Source organism: Schistosoma mansoni, chromosome 4 (assembly GCF_000237925.1).
Source record: "Schistosoma mansoni strain Puerto Rico chromosome 4, complete genome".
NCBI lineage: Eukaryota > Metazoa > Platyhelminthes > Trematoda > Strigeidida > Schistosomatidae > Schistosoma > Schistosoma mansoni.
This window is the reverse complement of record NC_031498.1, coordinates 20,951,482-20,972,565: the sequence shown is the minus strand read 5'-3', so window position 1 is coordinate 20,972,565 and position 21,084 is coordinate 20,951,482. Positions and strand designations below refer to the sequence as shown.

The window sequence follows — 21,084 nt, the reverse complement described above, 5'->3', positions numbered from 1 at the left end:
CTTAAAATACGCATCCAGAAGACTTTCTACAAATTAATGCCCTATCCCCCACCAAAAAAATGTAACTGAAAAGCTTTACATTACTGATATATAAATCTAAGGTAATGATTTCATAAAATTGTATCGTTTTGGACTAAATATATTTTCTCGGTAGTTTAATATTTAGTATCAAAGTAAACTTGATAATGCTGGGAGCGAACTATGAAACCAATGCAGGAAATCATTGACGTACCATCTGAATTTTGTTAGCAATACGTCAAATAGTATATTCTTAATTTAATTCGGTGTTAAGTGGTCAACATTATTAGGCCAGTAACTCTAGATCTGGATCTCATACTGTTTTGCCTCGAATCATTTAACATTAAGCGAACTATGTAGCTTCATTTAACCAAATGACCATACTGAGAGCATAGCCGATGGAATGTGAACACTAATAAAAACTCGATAACATGACGCAGATATTACGCATAAACAATTAATCCAAAGTATAGTTTGAAATATTTACCATACAGTGAAGTCTACTACCTATCAAATTCGTTCATTGTACCTTGTTATTTTTTCGGAGATTCACTCTAATCCAACTGCCCTTATAATCTTGCTTTTATGAATCGCAGGTATAAAGTCATGGATCTACTTAACAGGTATGGATTTATTATCTACATACAGTCATTGATCCAAAACAACATCAACATTCATTTGTTCCGGAAATTTCTGGAAGACATAATTTAGACCAACCTTATCAATAAATCATACAAGTAAACAAAGCAGTGAAAAGCCCAGTGGACTAATCTGATCTGGAAAGGTGATTGAAGTTTGGAATGGATGAGGAAGTCGAAAGATGAGCTTATGATAAAAAAATAACTCTCCCAAAAGCTAGGATTGATCCTATATGTAATACATAGATCATAAGAACCTTGGCAAATATGCTTACAAATCCAATTTTATACTCTTCACATCAAAGACGCGGCCCAAATAGCTCAGTGGTAACATCTAAAACTGTGAAGCTGGGTGACATGGGACTGAAACCACCAGGGAGCATAAGTTTCCTCAAGATTACAGGTACACCTAGCTGACGAGTGACAAATAGCATGAAACCTACGTCAAATAGAGTTTACTGCCAACTACTTCTAACTACCAACTTACATCTCAACATAGTCACCCAGTGTCTACACTGCAACTTGATCAATAAAGTTTGATCTGCACTAAGAAAAACCTGACATACTTGGTATTGATCACTTTCCAGTGGTTAAGCAACTGTAAAGTATTGTGAAACAGTACAGAATTGTGAAACATCAGACTTAAGTACAAAATCTACTGTAAAACGACCGGACTTTCACAGATGGGCGGCGTAGAAACGAATTCGTTTCAAAATGACCGTACAACATGAGCACTTATCTTTTCCACTGAATAGCAATACAAAAATCTAAATCAAAGAAAATGCGTAAACAATTGTTTATTCTAACAAGTAATGTAAAAAAGGAATAAATAAACGCAGAACTCGCACACAAAAATGGGAAACACTGCTGCCGATAATAATAAACAATCAAACACCACACATACATTATAAAGGTAAGGAAATCACTAAACTTATTTACAAAAATCAATTTAGAAGGAAGTTCATAAACAACACAACAAGTTGTGAGCGAGAAGCGTACAAAATAATAAGATTAATAGTGAAGATATTTACTCTAACCAAAATGAAAACAAGCTAATATCAGTAGCATTTAAATAATGTCAGCATGATTAGTACTAGTTGCCCAGGACAGAGTTGGATGGAGAATGCTGGTGAGCGGCCTATGCTCCTCGACGAGGGGTAACAGGCGTAAGTGAGCAAGTAAGTAAGTAAGTAAGACTAGTACTAGTACGTAGTATGTATATATATATATATAGCCTGAGATACAGGGATGTGTTGAGCTGTTTATAGGATATGTGTTTATAGGGCATGAAGTACTGAGATCAAGCCTATATATGTATGATATACACATATGAATAAAGGTGTAATTGAGTATTTCCAAAGAGTACAATAATGTATTTAAAAATAAAGTATAGAGAAAGGAGGTAGATTCCTATCATTATTAGGTGAGAGGAAAAAAAAGGAAAACCGTTGACTTATGTATCAAAAGGTAAAGGGAAATTAAAAAGACTATGATTTTAATATACGTATATACAATAAATGATCAGATCAGTGCTATTGAATTGAGATTAATTGAGATTTAAAAGCATCCCCATTGAGATCATTATTTAGTTAGTAGCATTGACAGTTAATAAGTAGTATAAAATTCATTTCAGTAATAAATTTGTTAATTATGAATTTGGTGGATGTTTAAATTGTGATAATTCATTCAATGCATCTGGATGATGTGAATTCAACTCATCGAATAGATAGTCACGATTAGAAATTGAACGATTTTTTAAATAATCCGATACTAATGACTTTTTTTCCGGTGTACGCATTTGCCATTGAACTATACAACGTTGATTAGAACTACTACGATATTTAGTTGATGCTATATAACTTTCTTTTACTGTTAAAACAACTGATGTCATTAGATTTTTAGCAGCTTGTATTAGGGAAGTTGCACTTTCAAACTACAATAAAATAAAGAAGATTAGAAAGTTAATAAATGGATTAGGCCAATGTAGAAGAAAACTAATAAACAAAATATCTAAAATACACATTATTGCCTTTTAATGTTTCATTGAATAGTGAACAATATCATACTTGTCTAGTCCTTTAACACAAATTAAATTCTATCGTTCAAGTTGCAATGTGACCACTAGTCTCTTTGGTTCGACATTTTATGGATTATATTACGATGTTAGGTGGTTGAAGATATGTCTTCCCGACAAGTATCACCTAGCGCGAAACTTAAGTTTAAAGTTTTCTGCCGACTAACTCCAACTACCTTACATGAATGACTTTATTATTTAACTGGAAAAAGTATTAACAGCTTAATATATAATGATATTTTTTTACGTAACGCATTTACCAATTAAACACTTCGTATTTAGCTTTGAGATATATGGCTTGTATGAGGACTAATGGTTTACTATTCAGCTTTCCAAACTTTAATAGACAGAGAGATGAAACATGTAACTTTAGTTCTTGAAGATGAGAGCTTTAACCATTAGGCCACACATCCACAACAGTTTCAAAAGTCCAAGTTAGATATTTTAAGTTTAATTTCTCACAATTCTGGTGTAACGAACAAACAAACAAAAACTGTGTTTGTAGGTTGCATTCGTCACAGATTGATATCAGTGGAGGTATTACTGGAAACATGGGTAGTACTGAATAATTCTGTCATCTTCGTAAACTACTTATTAGCATTGAATACTTATGATACCACAGAGATCGAACCCAAGACTTGTAAAAGATGTGATGTAGCTTTTAATATACGATGCTTCTTAACCGTGTTTTTGGCATTATCAAGATATTTCAGAAACCAGCCTACTTTGCACACATACGTGACAATATTTGGTTTATTGTCTCAGACAAACTTCAACAAAAGTGTACAAGCTATAACTGATAATATTGACGAGCATGATGGTGTCCATACATTTACTGAAGGTAAGTGTATCCAAGAAATTGTTTATGCTGTACGGTTGTAAAGTATGAATTCTATTGAGCTGTGTTGAAATTAGTTGACATTCAATCAGGAAGTCAGTTATAGGATCCCAATTAAGTTGATAAATTACGCTAAAATGTTTTTAAACTCAATAAATGCTGATAATTAGGTGTAATACTGTTTTTTACTCATAAATTAACTGTCCCGAATAGTAAGATAAAAAGAAGTTGGTAATTGTTTTAGGACGATAGAATCGGATCTTGATAACAGATAATGAGATCTTTCAACTAGATTGCTACATAGCACTATATTCCGTGATTACTAAGTACATGTGACATAGACGGATTATGAAAAGGAATACCAGAAAGGATGTGTTCAACTATACGGAAAAACTGCAACCAGTCTATAAGTTATTTACAGAGAATTTATGTTTTGTTTACCTGTACTGTATGTGATCTAGGCAGGATCGATAGTTTGATCATCAAAAAAATTCGCATAGACCCCTTTGTAGCTATTCAAGGAATAACCACATAAACTGTTATGGTAAGTTAAACTAACATTAAAATTTCCGTGCAAAACTAGCCAACCGAATAAACATTTTTGTGATATGCTTCAAACTACTAATACATATTTTAGCAGTAAATGTAGCAATTCAATATAAAACTGGACCATGTCAGTGTGTATCATTAGTCAGTTAAGTGAATGTGTATTTCATTAAGCAATACTAATTAGTATGCATATTAATTCATATTTCTGTAAAAATAAGCGCTAAAGGTTATAAAACTGAACACAATATGAATACATAATTCCAAATATTTGAATAGTTAATTAACAACATAATAAATCAATAGTTCTTAGAAAAGAAAACAAATGTCCATCCTAAGAAAATTTATGAAATAAACATGTTGATGCATTAAGCATGATATGATACTCATTACAGTGATATACCCTAAGTAATACTTCAATCACTTACGATATTGAGATTAAACTGAGTCAGTGAAAGCATAAATAATTTACTGAGTAGCTAACTGAACTCAATAGCCAAGTGGAAAACGTGATGGCACTTGAAGCGAACGGTACTAGGTTCGAGTCCCAGAGTGAACATCAACTCTGAGATGCAGTTACATCCAGCTGACGAGTCCCAAATAGGACGAGACGCGCGTCCTGGATTTCACTGCTACCCACCAACCATCTCTGCTTATAATTTCTGCAAGTAGTTTATGCACGAAGAATCATTCTTCTTCTTCTCCCCCTCATCTTATCTAGCAGTCAGTATTAATGAGATTCTGTCAAACAGACGCGTACTGAATTAACTGAATTTGTTTATTAATGAAGTATTTAACCAAGAAAATGTCAGGGTGAATATGAACGAAGGATAGGAAACTAAAACTCGTGTTCACACTTGTTGGCACTCAACAAGAGAGACGACAATTAGGTGTATTGTTCATACTCAACTCCACATTCTAAAAATCACATATTCAAGTGTCTACTAAAATCAATCAATTAGTAATATCTATATTCATAATATAAATAATCATCGAGGTGACTTACAATTTCATCACTGAGCATGTGTACACCAGCTTTCACTCGACTAGTAATACTTAGTTGATGACAATAGAATGTAACTCGTTGTAAATAGGCGGATAAATCTCGTCGACTAGCTGAATCTGGACACATATCTGCGATATGCCTGCACAGGCTATTTAAACGTTTACCATGTTCCGATATTTCTTGAGCTGCCTAAACGTATGGAATTGTAATTCGAGAAACAAAAACTGCGTATAAAAAAGGGAGATTAATAAATTATTTCACTGTAGAAAAATCAGCTTGATACACTGAAGCAGTGAGAATAAGATGATATATGTTGGGAGTTATGCTCGATCAACACATAATTAACGAGATACAAAATTTTTATCCATTCTACATTTTCAAATTATAGACTGAATAATATTTTACTCTTTTAATTCAATCTCAGCGTTAGCAATAAACAGTGTTCAATACGAAAACACACGAAACCTAAGATGTTCTTAAGCAATCAAGCTTGAGGATCTAAGATAACAACACTGGTTAAATGATGGTGGTTTCCAAGATGTTAAAACACATGTTATCGGACAATAACAGTAGTCACACGATATTATAAGTAAGTGTAAGTAGTCCTTAGGAGATAGCTACTAACAACGCATACAATTATAACAAATCATCAATATGAAAAGATCAGGTTCCAGGTTCCACTAACATAAGGCTAAATTTCTTTTACGAACTTAATGTACATTAAACTTTTCTCTCTCATACTAATGTTGTGACACTTCCAAAAGTGAGCCAAATCGTATTACAGATAACCAGATCTTATTATATGTAAATCGATTTCGTCTTTCATATCATTAACAGTCTTTGCACAACTACACGAACACAGATAACACTATCTCGAACGGATCATCACTAGAAATACATCCAGTAACACGACCCTGTTAATATTCTACCATAATTCTATTAACGTATTTTTGATGTGAGATGAGAGTTCATTGATCAGTTTAGAAAAAGACCTTAGATGAGTGTTTCTATTACAACAATAGTATCATCTGCATACAGCCTAATATTCCTGTAGAAGTTGAAAAACTCCAAACTAAATCAACAATAACAGTCGATGCCATTTTCAACAACTACCAAATCGATATTAAAAATATCAAAATAATACCAAAAGATTTTTCCAGCTACTAAGTTAGGGGAGTAGCTAAAGCTTTCCATATATTGCTTAGTCCTACTGCCCTCAATAGAAAAGAAGGCTTCACCATCTATCCAAACTACCATATCTCATTCTATTCACATCTAACACCATCATCACAAATACAAAGTCAACTCTATCTTTTCACATTACAAATGTCATATTTTTCATATTCGTTAACATACATACAAATACACAATTATATGTCTGATATAAATCACTTAGATCGGAGTGACATGATATTGACTTGGTCAGACCTGAATCATGAAACATCACGAAACTTAAAAATTTAGTTTCCCTACTCATTGGGATACTACAGATTTATCATCTTTACTAATAACAATCTACCCCAATGCTCAATTTATTTGAAATTGTCAAATCGAACCTTGACAATGATGCCTACATACTTCCTTAGTTGTTGTTCTCGAAAGTTATCAAGTCAAGATATATAACACATAAGTAATTTGAAAGAATAAAGCGAAGTGTTTGTATGACGTCAGTCAGTCAGTCAGCGACAACATAGGACCAGGCACATTTATGCATCGGTCCAAGCTGCCATATCTCGTTAGCACAACAAGATCAACACCGGATTCATAGAAGTAATTAATTTAGTGGTGGTAGTATATAAAGAAAAGTTGTATATAAGGATATAGTATAAGAAGGAAAAAAGTTATGAAGCAATTTTAATCTCAAGGTTTAAGGGAAGATAAAGAGTGTATACACCTACGCCATTGTGATCGATTCTGAGCCATGTTTTACCTAAAGTCTCCAACTATTGGTTACGATAGTCACGCGGACCCCAACCAGTCTGCATCTACCAACATGGCTCAGACTAAAAGTTAGTGACTTCAAGCACTGATGCCATGTTTTGGTTTGGCCGCCCCTAACTCTCTTCCAACCATCCCCTACACTAGTCAACATTGAGCGTCGTGGTAAACGGTGTTCAGGCATACGTAACACGTGGGCCAACCATCTCAGTCGATGAAGATTCATGACCTCATCAACTGATTTACCATCATTCCCTAATACCCTGTGTCTAACCTAACTATTACTTACCCGGTTATCCCAGCAGATGCGAGCAATATTTCTAAGACATCTGTGGTCAAATACTAGTAACCTACGAGTATCCTCTACTCTTAATGGCCATGTTTCACAGCCGTAAAGTAGAACAGAGCGAACTGATGCGCAGTATACTCGTCCCTTAATTGATAGACGGATGTATCTCTTCTTCGCCATAGGTGACGTAAGTTGGCAAAAGCCAAACGAGCGTTTTGAATCCGTGCTGAGATTTCGTCAGACACCAAACCATTAGGGCTGATCAGACTTCCAAGATAGGTGAAGTTGTCCACGCGTTCGACTACTTCACTCCCTATCCTTAGTTCAGGTGTTGACGCAGGCCAGTCCTGGAGTAACAATTTACACTTGGATGGGGAGAAACGCATCCCAAACATCCTGGCATTATTACTCAGTTCTAACAGAAGACTCTGCATTTTGCCAGTGTCTTCACCAAACAGGACTATGTCATCTGCGTAGTCTAAGTCGATAAGTGAACCTCCTGGTAGAAGATCAATTCCTGAAAGTCCAGTTGACGAGAATTTTATTTCCAGCAACAGGTCTATAATGAAGTTAAACAAAAATGGGGATAGTGGACAGTCTTGACGGACACCACTTGAGGTTGTAAAATCATATGACAGTTCGCCATAAGCTCTCACTCGACTAATAGTGTTCGAGTAAAGAGCCTTCACAAGGTTTATGTACTTCTCAGGTACACCTTTCAATGACAGACACTGCCACAGAACCTCTCGGTCTACAGAGTCAAATGCTGCTTTCAAGTCAAGAAAAACTATCATTGTCGGACGCCGATAAGCATGTCTGTGCTCTAAAACTTGACGAATGGCGAATATGTGGTCGATACAGCCACGACCAGGTCTGAAGCCAGCCTGATTTTCTCGTGTTTGCAGTTCACGAGTCTTAGTTAGGCGCCTGATAATTATTGAGGCTAGTATTTTAGATACTATGTTAGTCAGACTAATCCCTCTATGGTTATCGCAGGATGATTTTTGCCCCTTCTTATATATTGGGACAATCAGAGATTGTGACCAGTCAGATGGGATTACGTCCAACTCCCAGATTTTAGCCAGAATATTAGTCAACCTAATCGCTAAAATTGGGCCATCATATTTAAAGACCTCTGGAGCCAATCCATCTGGACCAGCTGCTCTTCCTCGTTTCAGGTTAGTTATAGCCTTTTGAACTTCAACTAGAGTTGGGGGGTCTACTTCAATGTTCCATTCAGGTTTTCTAGGAATAGTGGGTAGTTGTGCAGTAGCTGAAGGCCAGCTAAACTGCTCCTTAAAGTGTTCCGCCCATCGTTCTAAACGTTTGGGCTGAGAGCAGATAAGGGTTCCGTCTTTTTCCGAGATTGTCTCATTTACACTTGACTTCTTAATTCCGGTTTCTTTTATTAGTCTGAAGAGTTGCCTGGTGTTGCTTACAGCCGCTGCCTTTTCCATCTCTTTTGCTTTTGTTGCCCACCACTGCTCACGATCGTTCCTTAGACTTTTAGTTAACCTAGATCTAATTTGTTTACGCTCTTCATCGTGTTTAGAGCCTGATGGGATGAGTTTACGCGAATCCATCAGTGAAATAGACTTAGAAGAAATCCACTGGTTTTTTGGAGCCCTATGGTTTAAATAACTAATAGATGTTACTGCTGTTTCCACAGCTGTTCGTGTGTCTTTCCAAGCATCATCTGGGTCAGTCTCGTTTACAGAACTGCCTAGATGTGAACTCAGTTGTTTCTGGAATTCGCATTTGGCTTTCTCGTCCTCCAGTTCAATCCTAATGGGTCTTCTTAGTGTGCTTTTCCTGCGTCCATTGAGGCGCAGACAAATGCGCGCTCGTATTAAAGCGTGATCAGAGTCTAAACAAGTATTCCAATACGAGCGACAATCTTCTATTGAGCCTCTCCAACGATGACTGATGACAATATGGTCTATTCGAGTCCATCGTTGGTTTGGTGCAGGTGGTCGCCATGTTAGACGATGTCTCTCCTTATGTTTAAAGTTAGGGTTTGCTAAAATTAAACGATTGTCTGAGCATAGTTGCAACAGACGATCACCATCATCGGTTCGTTGAGCCGGAATACTAAAACACCCACCTAAATGTCTTTCTGTTTGATTTAAGCTGCCTACCTGGACATTAAAGTCACCCGCTACGACTACTATGTCTGAGCGCTTAGCTTTCTGAAGAAGCTCAGAGAGTTTTCTGTAAAAGTCATCTTTTACTTCATCATGGCTGCAGTCAGTGGGAGCGTAGGCAGAAACGACGAAAAGGCAACGACGTGTTCCTATCCTTCCGAGTTCTTACGGAGCCACTTAGCCGGACAGCACACAGGCGACTGTCAACGGGGATCCATTCTAGTAGTGCCTGTTCTGCCCTCGTACTAAGTGCTATGCCTACACCTGCAAGTCCACGAGAACTAGCCAATGGGTCGCCAGACACACGGAGGGTGTATTTCGTTGGCTGTCCATTTTGGCGAGGTGAGGTCAAGTGAATGACCACACTAGGATCCTGTATGCGTGTTTCGGAGACACAGCATACATCAATCGTACGAGATTCTAGGGTTTTAGCTAGGGAGGCCTGTTGACCGATTTGACTTAAAGTACGTACGTTGAAGGCTCCAATGTGTAGTTTGGAGCGAGGTTTTAGTAGACCTGGGACAGCGTTTCGCGCACTAGAATTGTTGGCCATGGTGACACTTGAGGAGGAAGCCGAAAGAGGAAGTTTAGTGTTGAAAGTTGAGGTAGAAGGAACAGTAGGAAGTGAGGGAGATTGATTATGAATACAGTGGTCTTGAGTGCTGTTAGAGGTATGAGGGCAGTTATCACTTCCCGGTTGCCCACACCGTGGAAGGGTTCTTCTAGAGGTACCTGAAAAGGAAATTGGGTTAGAAGTGGTCTTAATGACCTGAGAGCGTGACCGCAGTGCCCAAGGGACAACTGCTTGAGGTCGGTCACACACGACCTTTTTGTGGGTAGTTTTTGTGTTAGCTCCGTTCTTCAAAGGACCTTACCGCTGGAGACGGATATCCGTGGGATAAGGCGAGATGTGCATTTTTAGGGTCGACCTTTTCTAACCCCACCCCTCCTTGTGGGAAGGCAGCATCGCTGTCATGCTGGTTGTCTGAAGGAAACACCTTACTGCTGTCACACCTCTGTACAGTCAGCAGTACGACTTCGCCCTCGGACCTTGGGTTTGCTGCTTTTAGTCTCACCGCTCTTCAAACGACCTGCCTGGCATGGTAGGACCTTGAGGAACGATTGTTCCAGCCAGTATAGCTCGGTTGAATCATCACGATAGGCAAGCCCAACCACCACGTCAAGGTAGCAGCAACGGTCGGGAAGTGACGTCATACTTGTATGACGTCACTCTATACCTCAGATATTTTGGCATATGCCTTTCTAGATGTTAATAAACTTTATTAATGATACTTCTTTATATCAGAAAATTCATTGAATCGAATAAAATTCAGATGCCAAGTTATACCCTAACTGTTAACCTGAGATATTTTACTTCATCTATTTCGAATGAAAGATTTGTGCTTCTCCATAGTTAATGTTCAATACACAATCAAATTGTACCATCTTCTCTACGATAAGTTGATGAGTCATAACTTTAAAACGTAGAGCAAATAGTATGGTCGTGCATAGAAACAACTGACTATAAGCCTATAATACTATGAGATTTTATCCATTCATCAATTACTTCGGACTAATATTTATTGATTAGCAGTCGTTATTCATTGAATCTAAACATAACTTTCATCATCAACTGGAGTAACGTTGAAAACTAGTTAGAAATGGACGACTTTGTCCAATGTTCGGGAATTCTTATCATTTCAAATATCTACTATAACTATAAAAATACTAGATTACTGAAAGCATACTGTGCTGGTGACCTTCAGTGACTATTAAAAAGACCTTATGAAAGTAAAGTTGATTTTGAGACAAAATACAGAGTAAACAAATAACTTATTACATAACCCCCCCCCCGAAAAATTCGGATTAGCATTCTGTTTCAATTAGGATTTAGGATTAAGTAACCACTATTTCAAAATCAACTGCTTTGTCAGTGAAGTATAATGTTTTCGAAAAAAACCATCCAACTTCAATCGAACACAGTTATTGAAGTTAATAGCATTGTAGGCATAACTTCAATATATGAAGAGTTGAATATCATCGGAATAACTGTTGAAGATTTAACTTGTGTTCATTTAATTTCGGCTATTGACTTATTTGCATTGAAAAAGTGACTTGGATTAAGTCGCCTAGCATCAGAAATTCTAATTTCTACTCATTCGTATATCACTAATATATCACAATTTTATTATTAACCGTCGGAGATGATTATTTAGCAAAAACAAACCTACATACTTATAATTCAGAGAGACAGAAAAAACTCATGTGAAGTACATAATGGATATTGTTCTTAATCACTCACCTCAATAACATCCAGTGTAGATTGTAATGGACCTTTACCACGTATAAAATCTGTCATTTCCATCATAATTACACACATTTTTTTAGCTAATACAATAATATCATTAGCGGAATCATCCCATTTAACTATTTCACGCATAAAGCGTTTTTTTTCCGCTAAAAATCCGGCTAATTCTTCAGCCATTGTTTCACGTTGTGGACTGGTCAATACAGAGAAAACTTCATTTCTTTCAGATAATTGATTTTCTTGTGATGCAGGAATATCTCCAGTGGATTGTTTAAATGAGTCTAATATTAAATTTAAACAGAAGATTAGGAGTTACAATTTGTAACATAAGTACAGAAGTAAACATGAAGAATAAAATAACAATGAAATGACCTGAGAAAAACAACATAAATCATTACACAGTACGTGTCTTCGTCCCCAGTTTTGACGTGTTCTTTTTTGTGTAAGGATTAATTGAAAGAACTTGGTTCCCCAAATCAAAGTAAGTGGAGCAAGGTTGGAACTTATAACCCAGCAGGTGAAAGTTAAGTATTTCAACTATAAACCCACTGTGTTTGATGAATTGTACTTGGATAATCGAGAGGATTCATTTACAAAACAGACAATTTGTATGAGAGATTATACATGAATATTGATGTCATTTTCGTAGAACAAACTGACGCTAATCAAGTTGATCGGTTAGAAACTATGGAAATAATGAACAAAATCTAATTTACTAAAATGATTTAAGTCAATTATTGTTCAGTGAAGTTTATTCTTTCCCATCATTTTGTTATTCCCCATGCAGAATAAGGAGTGGTAACTACTTTTTGGGAACTCAGAGAGAGAAGTTAATTGATCCCAGACAAAGCGTAGGTTCGCTTTTCATGGTTACACTGAATAAAAGACGGATCTTAGTCAATCAGTTACAATCAATGTAAAGCTTGGAACAGATATGCGTTAGCCCAAACTTCCATCATAAACTAGCAGGAAAAAAAATGATCACAGCAGTAATGAAAGTGAGAAACGCTAAATATTCAGAATAAGACTAGAAAAAGCGGGATGAGGAAGTATTTCTGAAGGAATACTGGAATTTATAACTTAAAGCAAGATAAAAAGTGTATCCATCTATGCTATGATGATCGATTCTGAGCCACAAAACTACAGAACATCTTAGTAAAATCTGAGAACCATACGGTAAATAATCCATTTGCAAAATGTCAATCAGTCGTCTCAGACTTTATTGTTCTTTCGTTTCCACACCAATCATTCTTTGGTCTCGTCCTCTTTTCTTTGATCTTCTTGACCACCTGCCTCCAGGTATTTCACTTTCGATTGATGATACATACTACTTATATCTGTCGATATCAGTAGCACACCACAGTAGTAGTAAACATTACATATAGACAACATAATTTTAGAAGGAATGAATTCTCGGAATGGTAAAATATAACTTTAGAACTCCAGACCTGAGAGATGAAAATTCAATGATTCTGTGTTGTAAAAACCGATTCTGAGAATGAGCTTAAACAACTTTAAATGTTCAGAGGACTGAAAAAGAAGACAATAGGTTTTAGTTTCACAATTAGTGCGTTTCTTCGCCTATAACTACTTGTGAACATAAAATTATTTTCATTTTAAAAAATATTTTTTGTGATGTGCATCAGTTAGCAAGTTCATCTTATCGCTCCGTCGTAAATGTCTCAAAACACTATAGTTTGTGATCACAAGCATTTAGAGTTGAGTAAAGTCAATAAACCAGTCAAAAATGTCTCATTAAGTATATCAGTCAATCTTCGGTTGTAATCAATATTAAGCCTAGCTCAAACGTATAGGCTTCTAACGGCTTACTCAAACGTCAGGGACGCGTATTTCTCAACTGTGAAAATATCTCTTGGAAACTACATGTTTGAAATTTGTTTTGATCAAACAATTACGAGTGTAAAGCGGACTCGTTTACGCTTTACTGTAAAAGATTTATAATTTATCCCAACGTTATAAAAACCTAAACAGAACTGCTCCAGTACTTTGGATATTTCCTATTCTACTTATCCTTTGGAAAAAAAACGAGAGACATACGCTGGAATTCGAACACCTTATACATGATGGATAGGAACATAATTATAGCAACTGAACTGATAAAAAACTTGACAGATTAAGGGTGGCAGACACTGACTGTTGAACAATGCATTTTGAATAATTACGGGATGAATGCAGGTTAAAGAGATATTTATTGTAATAATGAACAACTAGTGTTGAGAATACTTTATTGTAACGAAATTTACGGTATTAAATAAAGCTATTATCACTATTGTATAAACAAATGATCTATAGTCCCAAAATGCCCTGGTACGGTCAAGAGTGGGGAGAGTTCGCTTTCCCTCTCGAAATACTCTCACACGCGTATACAGCCTCTGTCAGGGAAGTCCTACTCACTGCCTTCTCGTGCCACAGGTGTTGTTTACGATATTGAGAGGACAAACAGCGAATGTCCGGCGCTTTAACCGGGTTGGTCGACACGAAAGGTCCACCTAGGGGAGTTGGAAAACACTGATTACTAACCAATGGTGCACATGGGCTCCAGTGCTCTGAGGGAACAAATGGCGTATGAACCAATCTTCGGTCGCCGGCTACCATGGGACTGCATCTCCTCACGATGCTCCACTGCCTTGTGTATCAGACCTTTAGGCCGAAGACTCCGGGTGTGGCCCTCTAAGAAAACCACCTGCTTCGGTTTGGGCACCCGGGCAGTATCACAGCCCTCACGCAAATCAAATGGGATTTGTGTGGCGCATATATATCTGGTGCTTCATTGTACCAATATTTATGTGTTTAAATAAATAAATAAATGATCTATAGCATACTGAATCATATCATGTAAATTAGCATTGAGAATAATATGAACACTATAACAGAATCGGATTGTTAGATTTAAAAAATTGTAACAACAAAATGATGTCTTTACTACTGAATACAATTTTAAATTACGATCATAACTACAAATAATACAAATGCTAGATAAAATAATACAAGTAGTGTAGTTCGAGTCAAGAAATATATTGCGTTTAGTTGACCAAAAATTGATGATACTCTGGAATCGCAAGTTTAGCTGAAATAAAAATTATTAGGACCGAGGTGGTAAGGGTAAAGGCATTGTTAAGATCAACCATTTTAACTGCATCCTTTTGTTGTAAGAAGGCAGCAAATATTGTTTAACTAAGAGCAACACCTTAACCCTGTCACAGCTTTCTACATTTAAAAGTACTTTACAGTTGAACGTCCAATGTACCGTCCTCGTATGGACCCGTCTGTCATATTAAAAACTCCAGGAACAAGTGTTCCAGTCAATATAGCTACAATGGATCATCACGATATTCAGGCCCAACCAAAATACCTCATGACACATCACAGTCCAACAGTTGATTAAACTATGGTCTTATGGAATATTTCGATTTGGTCACTTATAACCTCCTGAAAAGCAAGCATGTTTTTACGTAAAGTAAAACACTAAATATTTCGTAAATTTTTTTATTTGTTGCTTGAGTCCCGGAGAGAACAACTCTGGGATCTAAGTACATCCAACTGACGAGTCCTAAATAAGATAGAACGCGTGTCCTAGATTCCACTGTTAGCCATCAACCGTCTCTGTTTATAATCAAATATTTCGATTTTAAAGTTCAATATACCATTGTTCTCAATAGTACAAAAGTACAGTGTAACGTGATAAATATCTTAAATATTGTTCTATTATAAAACGGTTGTTGGTTTACATTTTAATACGTTGACTTATTCAGTTAACTATAAAACTTATATCATTTCCATTGCAAAGATACTATGACTTGGTTGATTTTACACAAAACAACAAGAAGGATAAACACATTTACAAACGCGAGTGTGTGCTCATTCACATACACACACACACATTTAGATAAACATGTAAAATGCGTATCCATTACAAATAGAATTAATCTTTTTGTATATTAAGTAACAAAAACAAGTTAAATGAAACATTATCTACCCACATTTAACCCGGAGATCATTTGATTTATAACAAGTGGACACATTTAAACAAAACAAAATGAACAGTTTGTTTAATGTGTGTTACAATCTATTTTATATTTTTTTTATTCGCTTCTTAATTGTATACAGTTTTAAGGTACTGCAAATATTACTGTGAATAATATTCAAAAGAACCTTAGGCCTAGGTAAATCTGTCTTTTTGTCATTGGCCATTTAGAAATTAAAGTGATTTTCAGTTCCGTTGACATTTTTCATTAAGTACACAATGAGATCTTGAAATAGAATTGATTTCAGACTGCATTTATTTTACTAATTTTCTTCTGATAATATGTAACAGTTAAGCAATCAATGGAGAGTCAATCAATCATGTTGTCAACGTTGAACTGAATTATTTGATGTGAAGACTACTGTGTATTACTAATTAGGCTGTTCAAACTAAAGTCAACAGGAAATATAGAGAAGGGGGTATGAGCATTTGGTGGATCTAATGGGTGGAAGTGTTCATAATCATATTAGAGTTGTCATTCTTTAACTATTTTAATATAATGTTCAACTTAGTTACATTGGTTATGAATTGAAAACAAATTAAATATGATCTATCCACTCTATCTCTGATAATAAACAGTTGATTGATAGCTAATTAACATTGTTTTATAACTGTGTACCATGTGAACTTATTACTTATTTTGATGCAAGTAGTATTAGTATCAGTATTATTATTAGTTGTTAGAATCCTAATTATCTTGTAATTCCATATTCACTATATCATTTTCTTTTTAGCCTTGATTTACTTTAATTGGATTAAACAATTTTTATCCAAATCACTATCTATATTTTTGTGGTTGTTATCACTATTATTGGTATTATATGTGTATCTACCTACTTGCATACTGCTAGTCTGTTACACACAATGTCATAATAAATCTCCAAGTATAAGGTTTTGAAATTTAACTAAGGAATTAAACACACATTCATAGATAAAGCTTTTAATTATTTATGTATCTTGTGTCAAGGTCTATGAGATAATTACGCCATTCAGTTATTTATTTGCTCTGAAGAAGTGGCTTACATTCAGTCACGAAACATTAGAAACACAATTTTTCTACTCATATTTATTATTACAGCATTCAATAGTTTAAACCAAAATGAACGGAGAATGGTCAGTGTTTAGACGATTGTATAATGATTTTATACTCCAAAAGATTGACTGGAAACATCAAGATAGAGTAAACATACTGTGGGACTCCTCAGCAATGCGCATCCACGACCTCACCTTGCGAGATTTGAACCCTGGACCTACGAGTCTCGCGCCAGAGCACTTAACCGATAGACCACTGAGCCGGCATCCGATGGTGTTTATGTCTAACTTCAACCAATGCACGAAGTTGAGCAACCGTTCGCCAATTGTCTTCAGAGAGTTGATATCTCGAGGTCGTGGATGCGCACTACTGAGGATTCCAGCAATAGGGCGAAACGGCCGTCCAGTGCTTCCAGGTTTTCCCTGGTGGTCTAGCTTCAATTGACTCATGCTTTTGAACTATGAAAATACTGAATCTCCACAAAAAAAACCCTTCTGATAATAAACATACTCTGTTTGTAAAATGGCTAAAGTGATTCTTATATTTATACTTAGGACAATAGATATATAAAATACTATCTAAGCTCTCATTACATATGATAAACATTAGCTGAGCTCCTATATATTTTAAATGTATTTCATTTGATGACCTTCACAATTAGAAAGTTCTCTTGAATGTAGCTCATTGAATTATTTAACATATGTTATATTATTATTCTTTGTTATTCACTTTGATTCAAGACAAAAGTACGTTACTATAACAACACAGATTGTGATATATATATATATATATATATATATATATGGCATATATGTTTAAAGAGAAAATTTTGCAATGACTTGAAGAACATGTTAAAACAAAGAACTGTTCTATTTGATGTCGTTTATTCAACTATACTAATATGAATCAAACTGTTTTAAAAATTACAATCTAGGAACATTGATGGGGACAACCAAATTATTTTTAACACAAAATTACAGGACCTGTTGGTACAATATGAGAACCATACATTGAACAGTTCATTTGCGAATTTCCATCATTTGTCCTTTACAATCTTTTTGATTCTTCATGTTCACAATTCATTCCTATTTTTCCTTCTATCTTCTTCAACTCGATCTTCTTAGCCTTCTGCTGCCCAGTTTTCCACTTCCGATTGGTGTTATATACTATTTATGTCTGTCGACATAAGTAGCATACGCCACAATACAGTTTAACTTTTTAAAATAATCTCAATAGGTGAAGAAAGATAGATTTGAACCTTAAAATTAAGATCCCAAATTCAAAAAGTGGATATTCACACAATGAGATTTAATTGTGTTTTTTTTATTATTATCATTTTATTCACACAACTACAAATGAAAGACCGATTAGAAAAGTCGATATGAAGTTCAGTTCGATAGAATATTTTTCCCAGAGATTTTGGACGTCTGCTTTTCTTAGAATTTCTTCTGCTACAGAATGTTCACGAAGAGCCTTTTTTGGTGCGATGAACACTTTTTTACGTTGTTGTTTAGAATTCAGATTTTTCTCAACGAATATAGATGAATTTTCACTGTTTATCAGTATCAGCCATAGTTTATCAAGTTCGATGTTGATTGTATCTATGGTACAAATTCGTCTGGCCCTCGTGAATAGAAAATGGATCAGGTTCCTCTTTAGCTTCAGTGTTATCCAACTTTGCGATTCATGTACTGGTCATTCTCGCTTGGCTCTCTAAATATATCGATCTCTGTAGAGAAATATCAGTTTTCCTTCTTAACAAAACATCGAAGTGGAATTTCTAATCCGACTCTGATTCCATTGTGAATGTAATTAATTGGTGACAGTTATTGAAATGGTCTAAAATGTCGTGAAATTTATATTTTCGTCATAAATAATGAAAAAGTCATCTAAATATCTCTTGTACGGACAGAAACTGTCAATTGTTAGTCTAAATGTAGCGTTTTTAAGAGCCTCTGTAGCACCAAGGCGGATCCTCCTTATAAACATTAAGTTTAAAGGAGATACTGTGGTAGGAGAAATATTATCATTTTTATCTATACACAATTTGGGGTTTTGGTGCATCAAAATATTCATACAACAGAATTCTAAGAAGTAAACTTACTTTCCTCAATAAAGAAAGGTGATATGCCTAGCAAAGTTGGTCAGATTATCTTATGCTATCCTCTATAATATCATAGGGAGATAAATACAATCGTAAGTGGACCATTATGGATAAGCGAAATATTAATTCAGTCAAGGTCATTATTTACGTATCCATGTTGGTGTGAAGACTCATGAACTGTAAACATTACTAGTGAGCTTTTGAAAATAAAACTTCTTGTGGAGTTTTGATATTCCTCCACCACACAACTAATTATTTAAGCGTTAAGAACATGACTGTGACTAAATCAGATAAATAATCATGAAACGGTCGATAATCCTGAAGTTGATATTGATCAAAACATAGAAAAAAAGAGACCGAATTGCGGTAGTGTTCCAACCAGCGACCTATACACATTTATTCATCTTCCAATAAATAAAAACATTTATAACAAATAAAACTGGAATTATCCTCTACTCTTCCCCTCTATTTATTGACCTTTATTAAATAAATAAATTGTGGATAAAATTAATTTCAACCAAGAACTACCGTCATGTACAAAATATACGGATATATAATATGTCATATGAAACTTTTTGAAAAACTCTCATTTCACTGAAAAATAATCATACTAACAATAATAGTAATAGTATCTAGAGAGAGAGGGGGAGAGTAACAGTGAAAGACAGTTTATCGAAACGGAAACAAGAAAATACTCTCGAAGAAGAACCAACAACAGAGTAACAAACTTTTTTTACATAATGGACCCAATCGAACAATAAAAAATGAAAATGAACACAGCACTCTCTATAAAAGAAGAAATTACAAAATATTTTCACATTAATTAAATAAAAAATAAAACTCTATTTCATATTATTATCGTTTATGTGGTAAATACTTACGAGATTTATAGTTATAATTAGAAGTGGAATTATTTTCTAACATTGAATTGACTCTGTCCACTTCTTTTATTAATTTCTGTTTATCTTTCATTGAACCGACTGAAACTTCTATTTGTTCATTGTCATTCGAATATTGATCACGATGACGATGATAATAATTATCTTGAGGGGGAGGAGGTGAAGGCAGACGAGGTAGAGAAGACGACGACGGTTGGAGATTGTCAACACTACCATGATTATCTTGTAAATTTAATGACTCAATATCATTATTAAATGGTAGATCACATTCATTTAAAGCAGTTAATCGTAGATCATGTACACCATTGCATAAAGCATGACCTGAATAGCGATAGGCTTTTTCATCGATTGACTGGCCAGCAGCTAAACGACTAAGTGTATTACGTGCGATATTCACAAAATCCGGAGTATACTATGAAATTTTGTTTTCAAATCGAGAAATGTAGAGAAAAAAAAGAGTAATCCAAAACGAAACGTGACAAAATAAAATATTAATAATCTTAAATAAACTAAAAGTAGAGCTTAAAAACAAAAATTAGCATCTCTGCACATGTAAAATTGTGATGTGTGCTACTTATGTTGACGGATATAAGTAGTATATACCGCCAATCAGGAGTGGAATGCCTGGTAGTAGACAGTTGAAAAATTGAAGAGAACAGAAATGTAAACAGGGATTAATTGTAATAACAACAGCAATGAAGGAATGATGAAGTTTGTAAGAGACAACTGATGGAAGATGTGCAAAGGAAGCATTTAATGTACGGTTTTCATAGTTGACGAAGATACTGTAATTTTGCATTAAACAACAAATAGATTATCGCCATGAAGTCTTCGTTCACTACAAAATAAGGCTTTTTATAACATGAACAAATCTTATTGCCTTTTGTGTAAAGAAATGATATGGATTGGTTTTTAACTCATTTCGATAGTGGTTGTTTTTGAATCTTCCCACTGATGTTTAGGACTGTGGTTGATCAGTCTCTTATTGATATATGTCCATTCTGTGCGGGATGGCCTCAATATAGCCTTAAGTTAAAGACATTATAAGCAGGTACAGCCATCTGACGAGTTCTAAATAGGACGAAACGCGTGTCCTGCATTCCACTGTCAGCCACCATGTATCTCTGCTTATAATGCTTAAGATTTTTAACTGTTGAAATTTCCACTCTATCCTAATGAAGTGTAAAACATCCGGCTCATTAGG

The 21,084-nt window shown here is 35.2% G+C and overlaps 1 protein-coding gene across 1 annotated transcript in view; it reads right to left on the bottom strand.

The window, feature by feature from the left end:
• Positions 1-1,394: 1,394 nt before the first annotated feature.
• Positions 1,395-21,084, bottom strand: part of Smp_130900 (putative alpha catenin) — a 37,915-nt gene continuing 18,225 nt past the window's right edge. The window contains exons 9-12 of the mRNA XM_018797168.1: positions 19,863-20,292; positions 11,794-12,080; positions 5,121-5,309; positions 1,395-2,589 (exon numbers count right to left, since the gene is read on the bottom strand). Of these exons, the coding sequence (XP_018652236.1) occupies positions 2,305-2,589; positions 5,121-5,309; positions 11,794-12,080; positions 19,863-20,292 (1,191 nt within the window). The 3' untranslated portion in view covers positions 1,395-2,304. The remainder of the gene's footprint in view (positions 2,590-5,120; positions 5,310-11,793; positions 12,081-19,862; positions 20,293-21,084) is intronic.